Source organism: Lutra lutra, chromosome 6, assembly GCF_902655055.1.
Source record: "Lutra lutra chromosome 6, mLutLut1.2, whole genome shotgun sequence".
Taxonomy (NCBI): domain Eukaryota; kingdom Metazoa; phylum Chordata; class Mammalia; order Carnivora; family Mustelidae; genus Lutra; species Lutra lutra.
In genome coordinates this window covers 145,609,252-145,621,592 of record NC_062283.1, presented here as the reverse complement: position 1 = coordinate 145,621,592, position 12,341 = coordinate 145,609,252, and the positions used below count along the sequence as shown (strand labels likewise).

General features: G+C 47.6%; 1 protein-coding gene across 6 annotated transcripts in view; it reads right to left on the bottom strand.

Annotated features, from left to right (window-relative positions):
• Positions 1 to 12,341, bottom strand: part of FNDC1 (fibronectin type III domain containing 1) — a 104,657-nt gene that overhangs the window by 53,922 nt on the left and 38,394 nt on the right. For all 6 annotated transcript variants that reach the window (XM_047733848.1, XM_047733853.1, XM_047733850.1 and 3 more), the window contains one exon: positions 3,350 to 3,556. In XM_047733848.1, the coding sequence (XP_047589804.1) occupies positions 3,350 to 3,556 (207 nt within the window). The remainder of the gene's footprint in view (positions 1 to 3,349; positions 3,557 to 12,341) is intronic.

Sequence of the window (12,341 nt, the reverse complement as noted above, 5' to 3'; positions counted from 1 at the left end):
TTAATACCCAGATTCTTGACTTGCAAGCTCTCTACACTAAACCTAGCCTGTGATTACCATGAAGTAGAATAAACCAAAAGAGCCCACGTGTCTGAGTCTGGTCTCGGCTGGGCTGAGTGTGTCACACCTGCCCCTCATTTAGTCCCAACAAAAGCTCCATGAAGAAGCTATTCTCACGGGCTCCTCTTCGAAGATGAGAAACCAGGGTCAGGGGGATGAGATGACCCACCCACAGTCATGGATAAGGTGTTAGGGCCAGTGTGACACCAGGATTTACTACAGCAGGTGAGGGAGTAGGGCCCAGAGCCAAGTGCTGGTTATGGAGCAACAATCTCTTTTTCACAGAAATCACGAAGACTCACTGGTACAATAACACACTCCGTTCTGTGCCCCTGATTATTGGTACTCTGGAGATAAAATTTCCAAAATGACCCCAGCATCAGCCCAGTGCCCCCTGAAGTCCCATCCACCACAGCCCCTTGTCAGAGCCAGTGTTTCGGCTCTGAACTTGGGACTGTCTTTCATAACTTCCTGAAGGCCCCAAACTCATGCACTACTCCTTTATTACTGTCCCGCTCCCACGTGAGTCCGGGCACTTGCTGTGTCCTCTGGCCTCTGTCTTCCATTGCCATCCATGCTCCCCTGGATGGGCTTGGCCTGGGGTGCCCACCACACCACTTCCGGCCCCCCGTGCCTACTCTACGGTTTCTGCTTTCACAACAGTCTGTCTGCGATCTGTCTCTGTGAGGGACTGCTGGGGCCCTGGTTCCCCCAAGAGGCCTGACACGGAAAACGTCTAGTCACATGTGCTTTGTGAATGAGTGGGAGGGTGGGACTTTTGCTGACAGGACCCCACCTCTCTCCAGGTTTCCTTGACCATTCCCTGTGGGCACCACGCTCTCAATGGCATCTCGGTCATAAACATAAGTAAAATCCCATGTAGGATAAAATGAGGACACTGGCCTCCCATGACACAGCAGGTCCACTGCAACATCCCCTCCTGGAATTCACAGCATTCTCCCCATTAAGATAGAGCAAGTGTCCAGGGAGACCTCTTCTTCTTCCTGGCAGCCTCATAGAGCATGGGTGATGGCAAGTCCAACACATTTTTTTGGGTGAAAATTCAAAAGCCAAAACATCGTGGAGGCGTAAGAGGCACTGTCTATCAGGCTGGGACCGGAGCCCAGCCCTGACCTCAGTTCCCACATTGGCTCAAGTTCAAAAAGCAGAAAAATCCTTCTGTTGCCCTCGGATGAGCCAGGGGTCACTACCGAGCAAATGAAGAGACAGCAGCACCAGTCAGGTGAGAAACTTGTTCGCACTAAACCAGGTTTTACTGCATGGTATCTATGAAGGACTCAGAACAATGAAAACCTCCCACTGGAAACACGCTGCCCTGTAGCCTCAGGAATGCAGAAAGAGTGACTCCCCTGCTGCTGATACTCTGGGTAGAATCTGGCCCATTTCCCCTGTGGAGTACACCTATTCAGGGCAAGGGGTAGGTTTGGGAATGAATGACCGATGCGTCTCCAGATGACGGGGCCTTTGGCTCTAGGTCTCACTGCTAATACTGAAGTCTCACAAAGCACGCTCAGTTCAGATGTCTCCAGTGCCTCTATGATCCCACGTGGTTTCCGGTGGCACTGGAGAAGAGAGGTAGCTGGTCTTTTTGTTGGGGGTCTCTGGAGTCTGAATTTTGAGATGGTTTGTATATTACGCCCAGGAGAACACCCACCAGAATTGTCCAAGGTTCTTCAGCAGGTGGCTGAACAGACAGCTTGAATAGGATGGTGACTTCCTGGCTATACTAGAAGGGAATGCAGCGTGGGCTTCCACTAGTGTCTCCAACCAGCTCAAACCATGCCTGCCATGTGACCCAGGAGGCTGGCCTTGGAAGTCCTGAGGAACTCGGAGCTTCTTGTCCAAATTCCAGAATCTGTGGTCATGCCTTGAGCAAAAGGGATTGTGTTCCCGAAGCACCTGGGGCACCTGGGGCAAGCAGACCTTCTTCCCACAGGCAGCCCTGGTCCCACCATCACCTTTCTCACCATGCTGTTTCCTGAGCTCCAAACTACTGGTCATCACTGCTGCAAGCCTAGAACCCTCACTCTGGCTTCCATTTCTCTATTTTGTCTCGCCTGTCTCATTTCCCTCCACTTGCCTGTCCGTTGTCGCGTCTGACAGACTTAAGGAGGCAACACGGGCACCACTGCCCTCTCACCAGTGACTCTGTTCATAGCACAGACCTTCAGCTCTGTGCCCTTCTGGGCTCCTCTGCCCGGAGCCGGCCCTCCTTCCCACCTCCAGCCCATCTCACCGATATGAGGCCTGGCTGGCATCATCAAGTGAAGAGATCACCAGGTCCTACTGGAGTCTTCTGGGAGGGTCCAATAAAGAACCCCCCTTCCTCATCCAAGTACTGATCCAATTTGGAAGAGACTGAAGAATAAGCAGTGGAGCCAACATATTTATTGCTGGCACCAGCTATGTTGGAGATCATGGGGCAAGCATGCTTTCTAGTATGAGCAGCAGAACGGCCAGGCTCTGCTGCCCAACCCTAGGCCCTACATGACATGTGCCCAGAGGAACTGAGTAGATCATGTGCTCTCTACAGTCTGGCTTCCCTGTGAGAGGAGAACACACAAAGGGGCAACCCATACTTTCCCAGCACCTCCTGCAAAACTCATTAGGTCAATTAGGGGGTGTGAGGAAAGGGGGAGAAAAGCAGGAGTTTGCAGCATCGCCTTGCTCGGACTGTGGCCTCTGCCACTGTCCAGACCTGTCAGTGAGTGAGAGCATCAAAGGTCAGGCCTCGACCCAAGCTGGAACCACGTGCACAATCTCTCCACATTCCAGCAGATGTTCCCATCTGCATCGCATGGCCAAAGCTTCCTTCACACAGTAAGGGTCTGCAAAGGAAGAAGGTGGACCTGGTGTGCAGACTCTATCAGTGGCCACATTTCATCTTGAAAGGACCCAAGGTCCAGTGTCCTGGGAGCTAAGACAAAGCTTGAAAGGACAAAATGGTGAAAGCAGAGACAAGATGAGAAAAGCATCAGGTTCCCTCCCACGTCCAGGGTAATGGCCCGGCTCAAGGAACTGGCACTGTCAGATGAGGCAGCAGCTGAGGCACACGTGGAGGGGGGCCTCGTCCTGCCACTGACTGAAGGTTGAAAGGATGAAGGCACGGAGGACGGACAGAGCAAAGAACACAGTTACTAATCATCATACGTGGAAAATGAACAGCACTGCGTCTCAAGTACAATCTTCGGTTATGAACGAGCTTCTAAACATTGACGTGATGGCAAAGGTCACCAACACATCGGATACCATATAACATTGAACTCACCCAGTTTTTTAATTTCGTGCGTCCGCTCATCTCTCGTCAGTGGGACATAATTCATCTTCCGGCCACTTTCTCCGTAGCCCAGAAGAAAACCCCGTGATCTGCGTGGACTCTTGGCTCCCGACAGGCGCGGTGCCTTCCACGCAACGGAGAGCCGGTCGTCTGAGGATCGGACGCGGACACGCAAGGGCTTGTTTGGCACTTCCTTTTCTTAAAGAGGACATGACACAGAAATTATTACACAGTATACCCCTAAGAGTGAACCGCTGAGTCTATAAAGTCTGTCTAAAGACGGAGCAGCAACAATTAGCAGCTGGGCTCAAAACATCCATTTTTGGTAAACCAATTCTAGTAGGAACACTTTTCCCCCAAGGGTATCAACACTCGATACACCCGTTCCTCCCCGCGCTTCAGACAGAGAGGTCCCAAGAAGTCATTTTGAGGCTGCCAGCCGGAAATCTTGGATGTTTTACAACGTTCCTTCTTGTCTATTTTGCCTTCTTAAGGCCAAAATTGTACATTCTCTAGTGAGAGCTAAAGGTCAGTGTAAAAATAGAGCAAACACACTTGTGCATTATTTCTAACAGTCCTTTCCTAAGCACTTTCCACTCTAAGGTTGAAAAGACAGGCTTTCCTTGTTTTTACAGGAAATCACTAAGAGTGAAATGCTAACTGGTTTTTGTGTTTTACCTTGGTTTCTCTGACACGGCTGTCTTGCCCCTCCAGACAGACACAGCAGCAATCCCCAGTCTCTGCTCTTTCCTTCTTGTGAAATCGATGTCTAGAAATCCTCTTGCTAAATGAGCAATCTCAAGAAACATTCTGATTGTTAATTTTTTCAAAGCAATGCCTTCTGGTGGCCAATACTTAGTGTTCAAAGTCTTGCTTTTACATCAATTAAGAGCTGATAAGTTTGGCAACAAGGCGGGGGTGGAGAGGGTGTGACGACCACACTGCCCGTTTGGAACATTAGCCGCACTCTGGCCCTACATCAGGGATACAGTTTGGCTAATGAGCATCTCTCCACCTACAGAAGCCAGGTACTTCCTAAGCATTATTCTTCAACCATCTACATTGGCCCTATTATTAGTCAATTCTCAACTAACTTTTTAGACTGGAAAATTCCTAGCTAAGCGAAGACATAAAAATAAAATCTAATGTCTCAAATTAGTGTCAACTTCAATAATGCAATAAATCAATAGCCATTGGAGATGGTTATTCTGAAAAGTCAGACACACAGTGCCCATGTCTTGAATCTAATCAAAAGGAATATCCTTTAGTACATGAGCTGGAGATTATCTACTCAGTTATTGGGCACCCCCATTGCTAAAGGCATCTACAAGAATACCAGGCTATGGTTCAGTAAATACTTTTCTCAATATGCAAAATGGTCATTATTAAGATTTTTTGATTTTGACCCAAAAATGCAGCCAAAGGACTAACTACATAGAACTTGCCCTTACAGCCTGGTGTCATGAGTGTAACCGCTTTCCGTAGGGTTATACTAAACTGATTTCAGTTTTGTTCCAAGTTGGAGGTAAGCTCTCAATTTCAAGGACTAACCTCTATAAAAATTAAGGGCCACCAAGTAATTATGGAAATGATAACTACACTCATTTATATAGTTCAAAAGAAAATAATTTGCCAAACGTGTTCAATACTGATAACCCAACTCATTAATGGCACAGCACAGAGTAACTGTATGAGTTCCTACATTAATCCCATGACCTGGTAACTTTTATGCATTCCCAATGGGGATCTCTCATTCATAGCCTTAATAATGTGGTGCCCATTTTCCTAGAAAGATCCAGGCTACTAAAACTTATTAAGTGTTTGAGTTGTCCACAGGTGACTGTGTCACAGAGGTGAACAGGAATGTCCTTTGTCAGCATTGGTCACTGATGAATAGACCTTGTGTGGGGCCTGAGTGGGAACTTTTTTAAATACTGAGGGAAATGTCTCATAAAAACCACATATGAGAAGCAAAATCTGAATAACGAGCAGCATGTTTAGTCTCATTTATCAACAATGATGTTTTGGTTTGTTTTTAAAGTTAGCAGATTTGCAGAGGACATTCATTAGAACAAAACACATAACCAAGTTGACTTTCTCAGCAATAGTGTTTGTGCCTTTTTTAGCTTTGTGCAAAGTCACAAAATAGACTTGACATGAGCCATGAGCAGGGGCATAGAAGTCAAGAGAAAATTTCACAGGAAGCAAAAACCTTTGCTTCATTCTGTCTTTACAGCTTCTAAGTCACATTCCCCTTTATGTGCCTCCAATACAAACTGTCACCACATGCACAAAATTCAGTTTTAACAGAAGACCCTCCTGTGAGTGATGACATAGATTCCCTGAGGGTGAACCACCTGAGGTGGGGGTTTGATTTCATGGGGTTCCCAGCTTTGGGCAAGGGTCGGTACTATGTTTTTTAAAAGTTTATAAGGTGAAAATTATGTCTGTTAACAACATAGGATATTTATTTTACTCCTGTAAAAAGTTCATACCTCCTCACAGCAACCTCTCACTGATGTGGGGCTGAAAATGATGCTTGCTCAAGCTGCCACCGGCCATTTGCACTGCTAGTATTTTGGGCAGAAATGACAGGGTTATCACCCAACCATGGCTGCCACAGTCTATTTCCTGAGACAGCAGTAAATGGGACAGGTATTCATGGTGCTGTTATCAGCTTGCTACCCCCGATCCCGGCTCTTTTTCTAAATCCCTTTGTGGCCTATGGCAATGCTCCCATCACCCCAGAAAGCAACATATCAGCATGGGAGTTCTGGGTGATCACTAGCAAAATGGGCAAATGTACTGAGAACACACATGTGAGTCTTACAGGAGTCAGAAAAAAAAATCAGTTATTGAACGGAGATAGTATTCTCTACCATGGGGCTCCCCTCCGGTCCTGGGACACTTCCAGCCATGCACACCACAGGGCAAAGTGTTTCAGGAGGTTGCACTCTCACTGCTGAGCTTTGGGAACACAGCAGGTCTCTACTCCAAACAGATAACCCCAGACACTCAACAGTAAAGCTCTGACAAAACTCTAAAAAGGAAAAAGACCATTGGAACCATGACAGGGTCCCTGAGAAGCAGGAAACAGTAAGGTTCCAAGGACAAGGATCTTGGTCTCGGATAGCACAAGTCTATTGCCTCAGGTGCCCAGCTTGTAGCTCTGTCTTGATTCCTGCCAGGCCCAGTAGGCATCAGCCACCCTGCTGCCCTCAAACTGTACGGGCTTTCACCACAGTCTCCAACCTGCTATTAGCCACCCCACACCAGGGCTGGAGAATGAGGCCGGCCTCCTGAGCAAGGGGGAATGGGGAACAGGGCCGAGGCTAGCCCCAGCTACCAAGCACACCGTCTGCTTTACATAGAACTTCACAGTTTACCACAAGGAACAGGGCCGAGGCTAGCCCCAGCCTCCAAGCACACTGCCTGCTTTACATAGAACTTCACAGTTTACCATAAGCCCTCACATGGTTTATTTTAATTGTCCTTACAAGAGCTTCCAGGTTAAGTAGGATACATGTCATAATCCCCAAGAGAAAACTGAGGTTTGAAAAGGTGAAGCCGCTGACCCAAGGCCACACAGCTACAAAGTATCAAGTGAGGACATGAATTCAAGCACTGTGGGCTGGGCTCCATTCTCATCTCACTAGACACCTTCCACTTCCACTCTCCCCTCACCCCATGTGCCATCCCGCCAACCACCTAACCTCTTCTCCCAAGGAATGTGAAGCAAGGTTCTGAGCTAGACAGACCCTCCTCAGGGCATGAGCATAATGCCTGGCACAGTAGGCATTAAGTGTGTGTGTATGTGCAAGCGCACACTTAAATAGACCAGACAGTACACACAGCAGGTAGCAAATGAGTAAGAGAAGGCCTTTCATCAAAGACTGTCCTGAGATCTCCTCCCACCATACACAGAGGTCACTGACTCTGCAAACTACCGAGTAAGGTGAAAATGGCCCTCTCAACACAGTCCCCCGTCTTCCAAACCTTGGTTTTAGGAAAGCCAACTGTAATTTTTTTCAAGTATTTTGAAATTTTCCTTTCTTTAATATTCTGGGATATATACCATCAACCATTTTCTTAAAATCTTTTATAGGTCATCTGGTAGTCTTCTTTTAAGCTGATGCACACATTAAGAAAAAAAAAACTACCCATATGGTTCAAATTCACTTGCCATGAAATCATTTTAGTGTTTTCTCTAAGCCCCATGAAGTTTTTCTGATAAATCTCCCTTAAGTCTTCTATCATGAAAACAGGAAGTCACAATTGCCACGAGTGACCACATTCACACTGACCAGCACAGAGTATCTTTTAAACTTGGCAGGATACAGGCCCGCCTCCACTGCTCTTGGAACAACAGAATCAGGTAGATTACTCAGAACGGGTCCATCACAGAAGACCCACAGCACTTAATTACACACTGTCTCCTTGGCAGGGCAGCTGGGTGTGACGATTGCCACCTGGATTATAGCAGACTCCAGAAAGCCAGACAGGATTAGAACATCTCTGCTGATCTCTCCTGCCAGCTACGAAAATTTGCAAATATTCTGAAGTTATACAGAATCAAAATCGGTTCTTTTCACAAAGAAAAAAATTTAAAAATCAAAGGATCAACAAGGTGCTGTGCCCATCTACACTCCAGCACTGGCTGAACATGGTTGCTTCTGCATTCAGCTTCCACAGGCACTGAAGTCAGGGTCTGAATCCGAGTCTAGTACTCCCAGGCTGGGTGACTTTGAGAACCTTCACTGAAGCTCAGTTTCCTCTTCTGTAAAGTATAGACAGCATACGGAGTTTTGTAAGATAATCCACATAAGGCATTTAAAGCTGTACTTGGCTTCCATTAAGCACACATTAATTGTTTAATTAAATGTGTTTGAGACTGTGATAAAGATGAAACCCTTCATTTATCAGCTTCCCTGGATGGGTGTGCCACCCCTCCAGAACGTGAGCCATAGCTGGACCACAGAGCTTATGGTGATGCTTTGCACACAGGGGGCACAAAAAAATGTGTCTCAAAGAACCAGACATAAGCAGAAGAAAGTGCTATTGTCAAAGACTCTTCACACTGGAAACCTTCTCAGCTATGAGGTGGTCCAATCCAGCCCCCTTTTTCTGCACCATAAACTGGCAGTGCTATTCTTCATCAACATCTAACAATTATCAGTTACTCTGAGCAAGTCCCTGCTCTTTGTTGGCATAAAAGAGTCCATGACCACTGCTGTCCAGTGACCACTTTGCTCAGCCTGGTCTCAGGTAACAGGACATTCTCATTTTCCTACAGAACATCCACCATCACTCAGCACACAGCTCCACTGAGCAGCCTGGCGCCCCACTTCACTACCCACCCAGCTTCACAGAGATAGACAGTCCCGATCCTCCTCTTCATGGCCCAAAAGGGCTGGCTTATGTGTTCTCTGGCTCTCCGCTCCCCTAACCCTCTGCCCCCAGCACCTTCCCCCAAATCCCCAAACATCAGACCCTGAGGGCAGCAGGGGCACCAGTCTGTACAGCAGGAAGGGGTCTAACCTATAAGGCCAGTGCAGTGACCCTCATACCGCAGAGTGCATCAGACTCACCTGCAGGGCTTGTGAAAACACGCCCCAGCCTCCACCACTATCAGAGCCAGGTGCGAGTCCAAAGCTTCTGTATACTTTTTTTTTTAAATTTTATTTATTTTTTAAATTTCTTTTCAGTGTTCCAGAACTTTTTTTTTAAAGAATTTATTTATTTGACAGAGAAAACAAGAGAGCACAGCAGGGGGAGCAGCAGAGGGAGAAGGAGAAGCAGGCCCTCCACCGAGCAGGGAGCCTAGTGAGGGACTCTGCCAGGATCCTGGAATCATGACCTGAGCAAAAGGAAGACGCTTAACTGACTGAGTCACCCAGGTGCCCCAGCTTATGTGTACTTTTGATAAATAAGCATAAAGAAGAGGTGGGAGGGCAGGAAAAGGGGAGGGAAGATGCATTAGAGGGTGCGCAGATCAACTGTGGACAGCCAGAACAGAGACAGGACGTGGGCTTTGCTGTCCCCACTCAGAGTATGGATTCCCTGCCACTGACATAGGCCCAGCCCCAGCATTGAGTGAGGTCTGCCAAAGGCTCCTTCCTGGGAGAGTTCTGACTCGTCATCTCGAGACACTTCTGAATGTTTCACGAAACTCTCCTTCCACACCAACATATGCAACACTTAAACTGAAGTCTTTTGAATGCTATTGTTTTCTTTTCCAAAAAACATCCCAATAATCTGACTACTGGGTTTTTGTGTGATATTTGGATAGGCCTAGCTATTTAACAATAAGGAGAAAGGGTACCTTATTTCTTTATTTTAGAATAGTGACTGTCACTATGTTACCAACCTTCATAAATTATTGGATCCCTACCAGGTAGAAGGCATTTGACAAACGTCCTCACAATCACCCAAAAATGCCCTGTTTACAAAGTGAGGCTGAGGATGCTTAAGGGGGAATTTCAAAGCCAGACAGCAGGGGCAGGAAACTGGGATGGAACTGCGGTCTGTTGGATCTGTAGCCCTCCTTGTCTCCACTTCACTCTTGTTCAGAAACTCCTAGTGGCTACAGAGTTGGTGTCACCAGCAGCCACACTGTGGCATAAGCCTGGTGCCTGCCCTGGGAGAAAGTCCCCCTTGGTACCTCACAGACACCTCAGGGTGAAGGATCTGGTCTGCTGCTCCAGGAATCACTGTCCATGACTTCCATGCCACAAGTATACCACTTACAGAAAATGCCAACATTGTCCCCAAGACCTCGCTGCTCTTAAGGGTAGTCAGTCCATCTGCTACATCAGGAGCCACTCATCACATGAGTCTCTTGACATTTGTACATTTCAGCACTTTGGGAAACACCATGCAATGAAAAGCCCAGCACCTGGGCAGCCAAACCGATGGCCTGCCTGCCTGACTCATCCTAGGAAGCAGTTGGGACATGAGGGAGAACAGTTTTGCAACTTATACACATCTCTCCACCCTCAGAGATACTAAAACAGCAGTCTTAGGCCCACACGTAGAGGCAGTACATCCTCACTGTCTTTCCCGGGTTTAGGAGAGGACAGAAGATCTTGAAAGAAAAAAAAAGAAGAGAAAAGAAAGAAAAACAACCTTGATCTCCCCTGAACACACCACGGCCAATGACTAATAATGTTATGGATTGTGGAAGTCCAAAGAGCCTTTCTAAAACATCAGACACTAATTCTTAAAACAAACAAGCCAACCTAAGTGTCTTTGGTCAAGCTTCCTCCTGCCCCAGGACCTGTCCAGTTCTTCATAGACTCTTCCCTCCTGCTCTCTGGGATCATGCATGGACACCCAGACTGTCACTGGATGAGGAGCCACAGGGCATCCGACTTGGCATGGAGTAGAGAAAGGACAGTGTAGTCAGAGGCCAACCGCACAGGCTGGTGTGAGACTGCCAGCACTTGTGCCCTACAGGGTGACCGTCAAAATTCAGAGGACTGTCTCAGAAACAAAGCAAATACAGTAAGCCCTCCTGGAACCTCTCCACAGAGGTCATTTTGTCTTGTCTGCTGTCTGTTTCACAAGATTGTGGAATCCCTTTATCCCTTAGCAGAGCTCCTCAAACTCTTCCCTGAAGTTCATTTATCAGCAAAGAAGATGGTGCAATCCCAGAAGCCTGGCGCAAGGCAACGTATTCATAATCTTTTTCTCAAAATCCCACACATTTTGAAAGATCATCCAGAAAGCACTTCCTGTGGACGTGGCCAGTGTCTCCTGTGCCTTCATGGACTCCTGGCAGGGCGGTGTCCTCCCAGGTTCTGAGAAGCCCAGTCTGAGAAGCCGCAAGCACCCCTGGTACATGAGCAGCTTCAGGCTGGCATCCAAAGTGTCCATCCGTGGCTGACTTTGACGCCAGCAGTGCTATGAATATCAGTAAAAATGACTTCATACTGGCAATGTCACCCCACAACACTAGGGCTGCAAAATGCCAGGTCACCCGAGATGGGTCTCTGCACAAGTTGGTGTGAAGTCCTGCCCCGGGCGTGAGAATGAAGAGGTTCAGCAACTACTTCCATGGACACATCCCTCAGTTCTTACAGATCTTAAGCCTTTTGAGAGGCATCGCTCCCTACACTAAGCCAACCATCTTACTGTATAGGCAGAGCGAGGGTCTGCTTCCCACTTAGGACAGCAACTCATCTCTAAGCCTGGAAGGACAATACCAGCCACAGATGTCCTCAGCCACCTGTGACAGGAGCTTGCAGGGAACCCAGCCCTGGCCCAGGCCCATGGACACAGCATGAGGGGATCAGGGAGCTTCTTCGGCTGTGGAGGTCTCCTCCACTGGAGATGGGCAGGGGCTGTCACAGGAAGCATCTGCTCTGGATGCCTCTGGGGGTAATGTTGCCTCCAGAAGCTCCTCCTAAGGACTCATGAGGGCCACGGAAAGCAAGGGGAGCAACAGCCCATTCTTGATCTCCTCAACAGCTGAAATGCAGACATCTGGCATTTCTTCACCCTACAGTGTAACATGGGGTCGGCCTCCTAGACTATGGAAGCCAAGATGAAGGAGTGGGAAATATACTGAAGAAAATTGTCTCTGTTCCAAGGTTTGTTTGGTTCAGTTTGTTTGTTTTAGTCTAAAGCTCTTCTGCCTTTCTTTCATTCAGGAACAGGGCAGTAAGTAATGCACCTGTTTTCTGGAAATGAAAGACCTTGTTTCTGTTGAGTGGCTGCTGATTAATTCAACTTTTTACTGTGACCCAACATGCCCTTTGCAAATGGAAGACCTGGTTAGGATATATGAACAGGCTGGTAAGTTCAAAGAGAAGGGCTTTCTTTCAGGCCTAATACCTGCATTTGCAGGGATTCTATATAAGGACCACAGAGACCTCACAAGGGACATGCCTGACCTCTTTTTCACTCAGACAATGAAAGAAAAGCCCGTGATGGGTCTGCCATCAGACAGTGGCAACTGGCCCCCAAGATGCTGACCTCATCA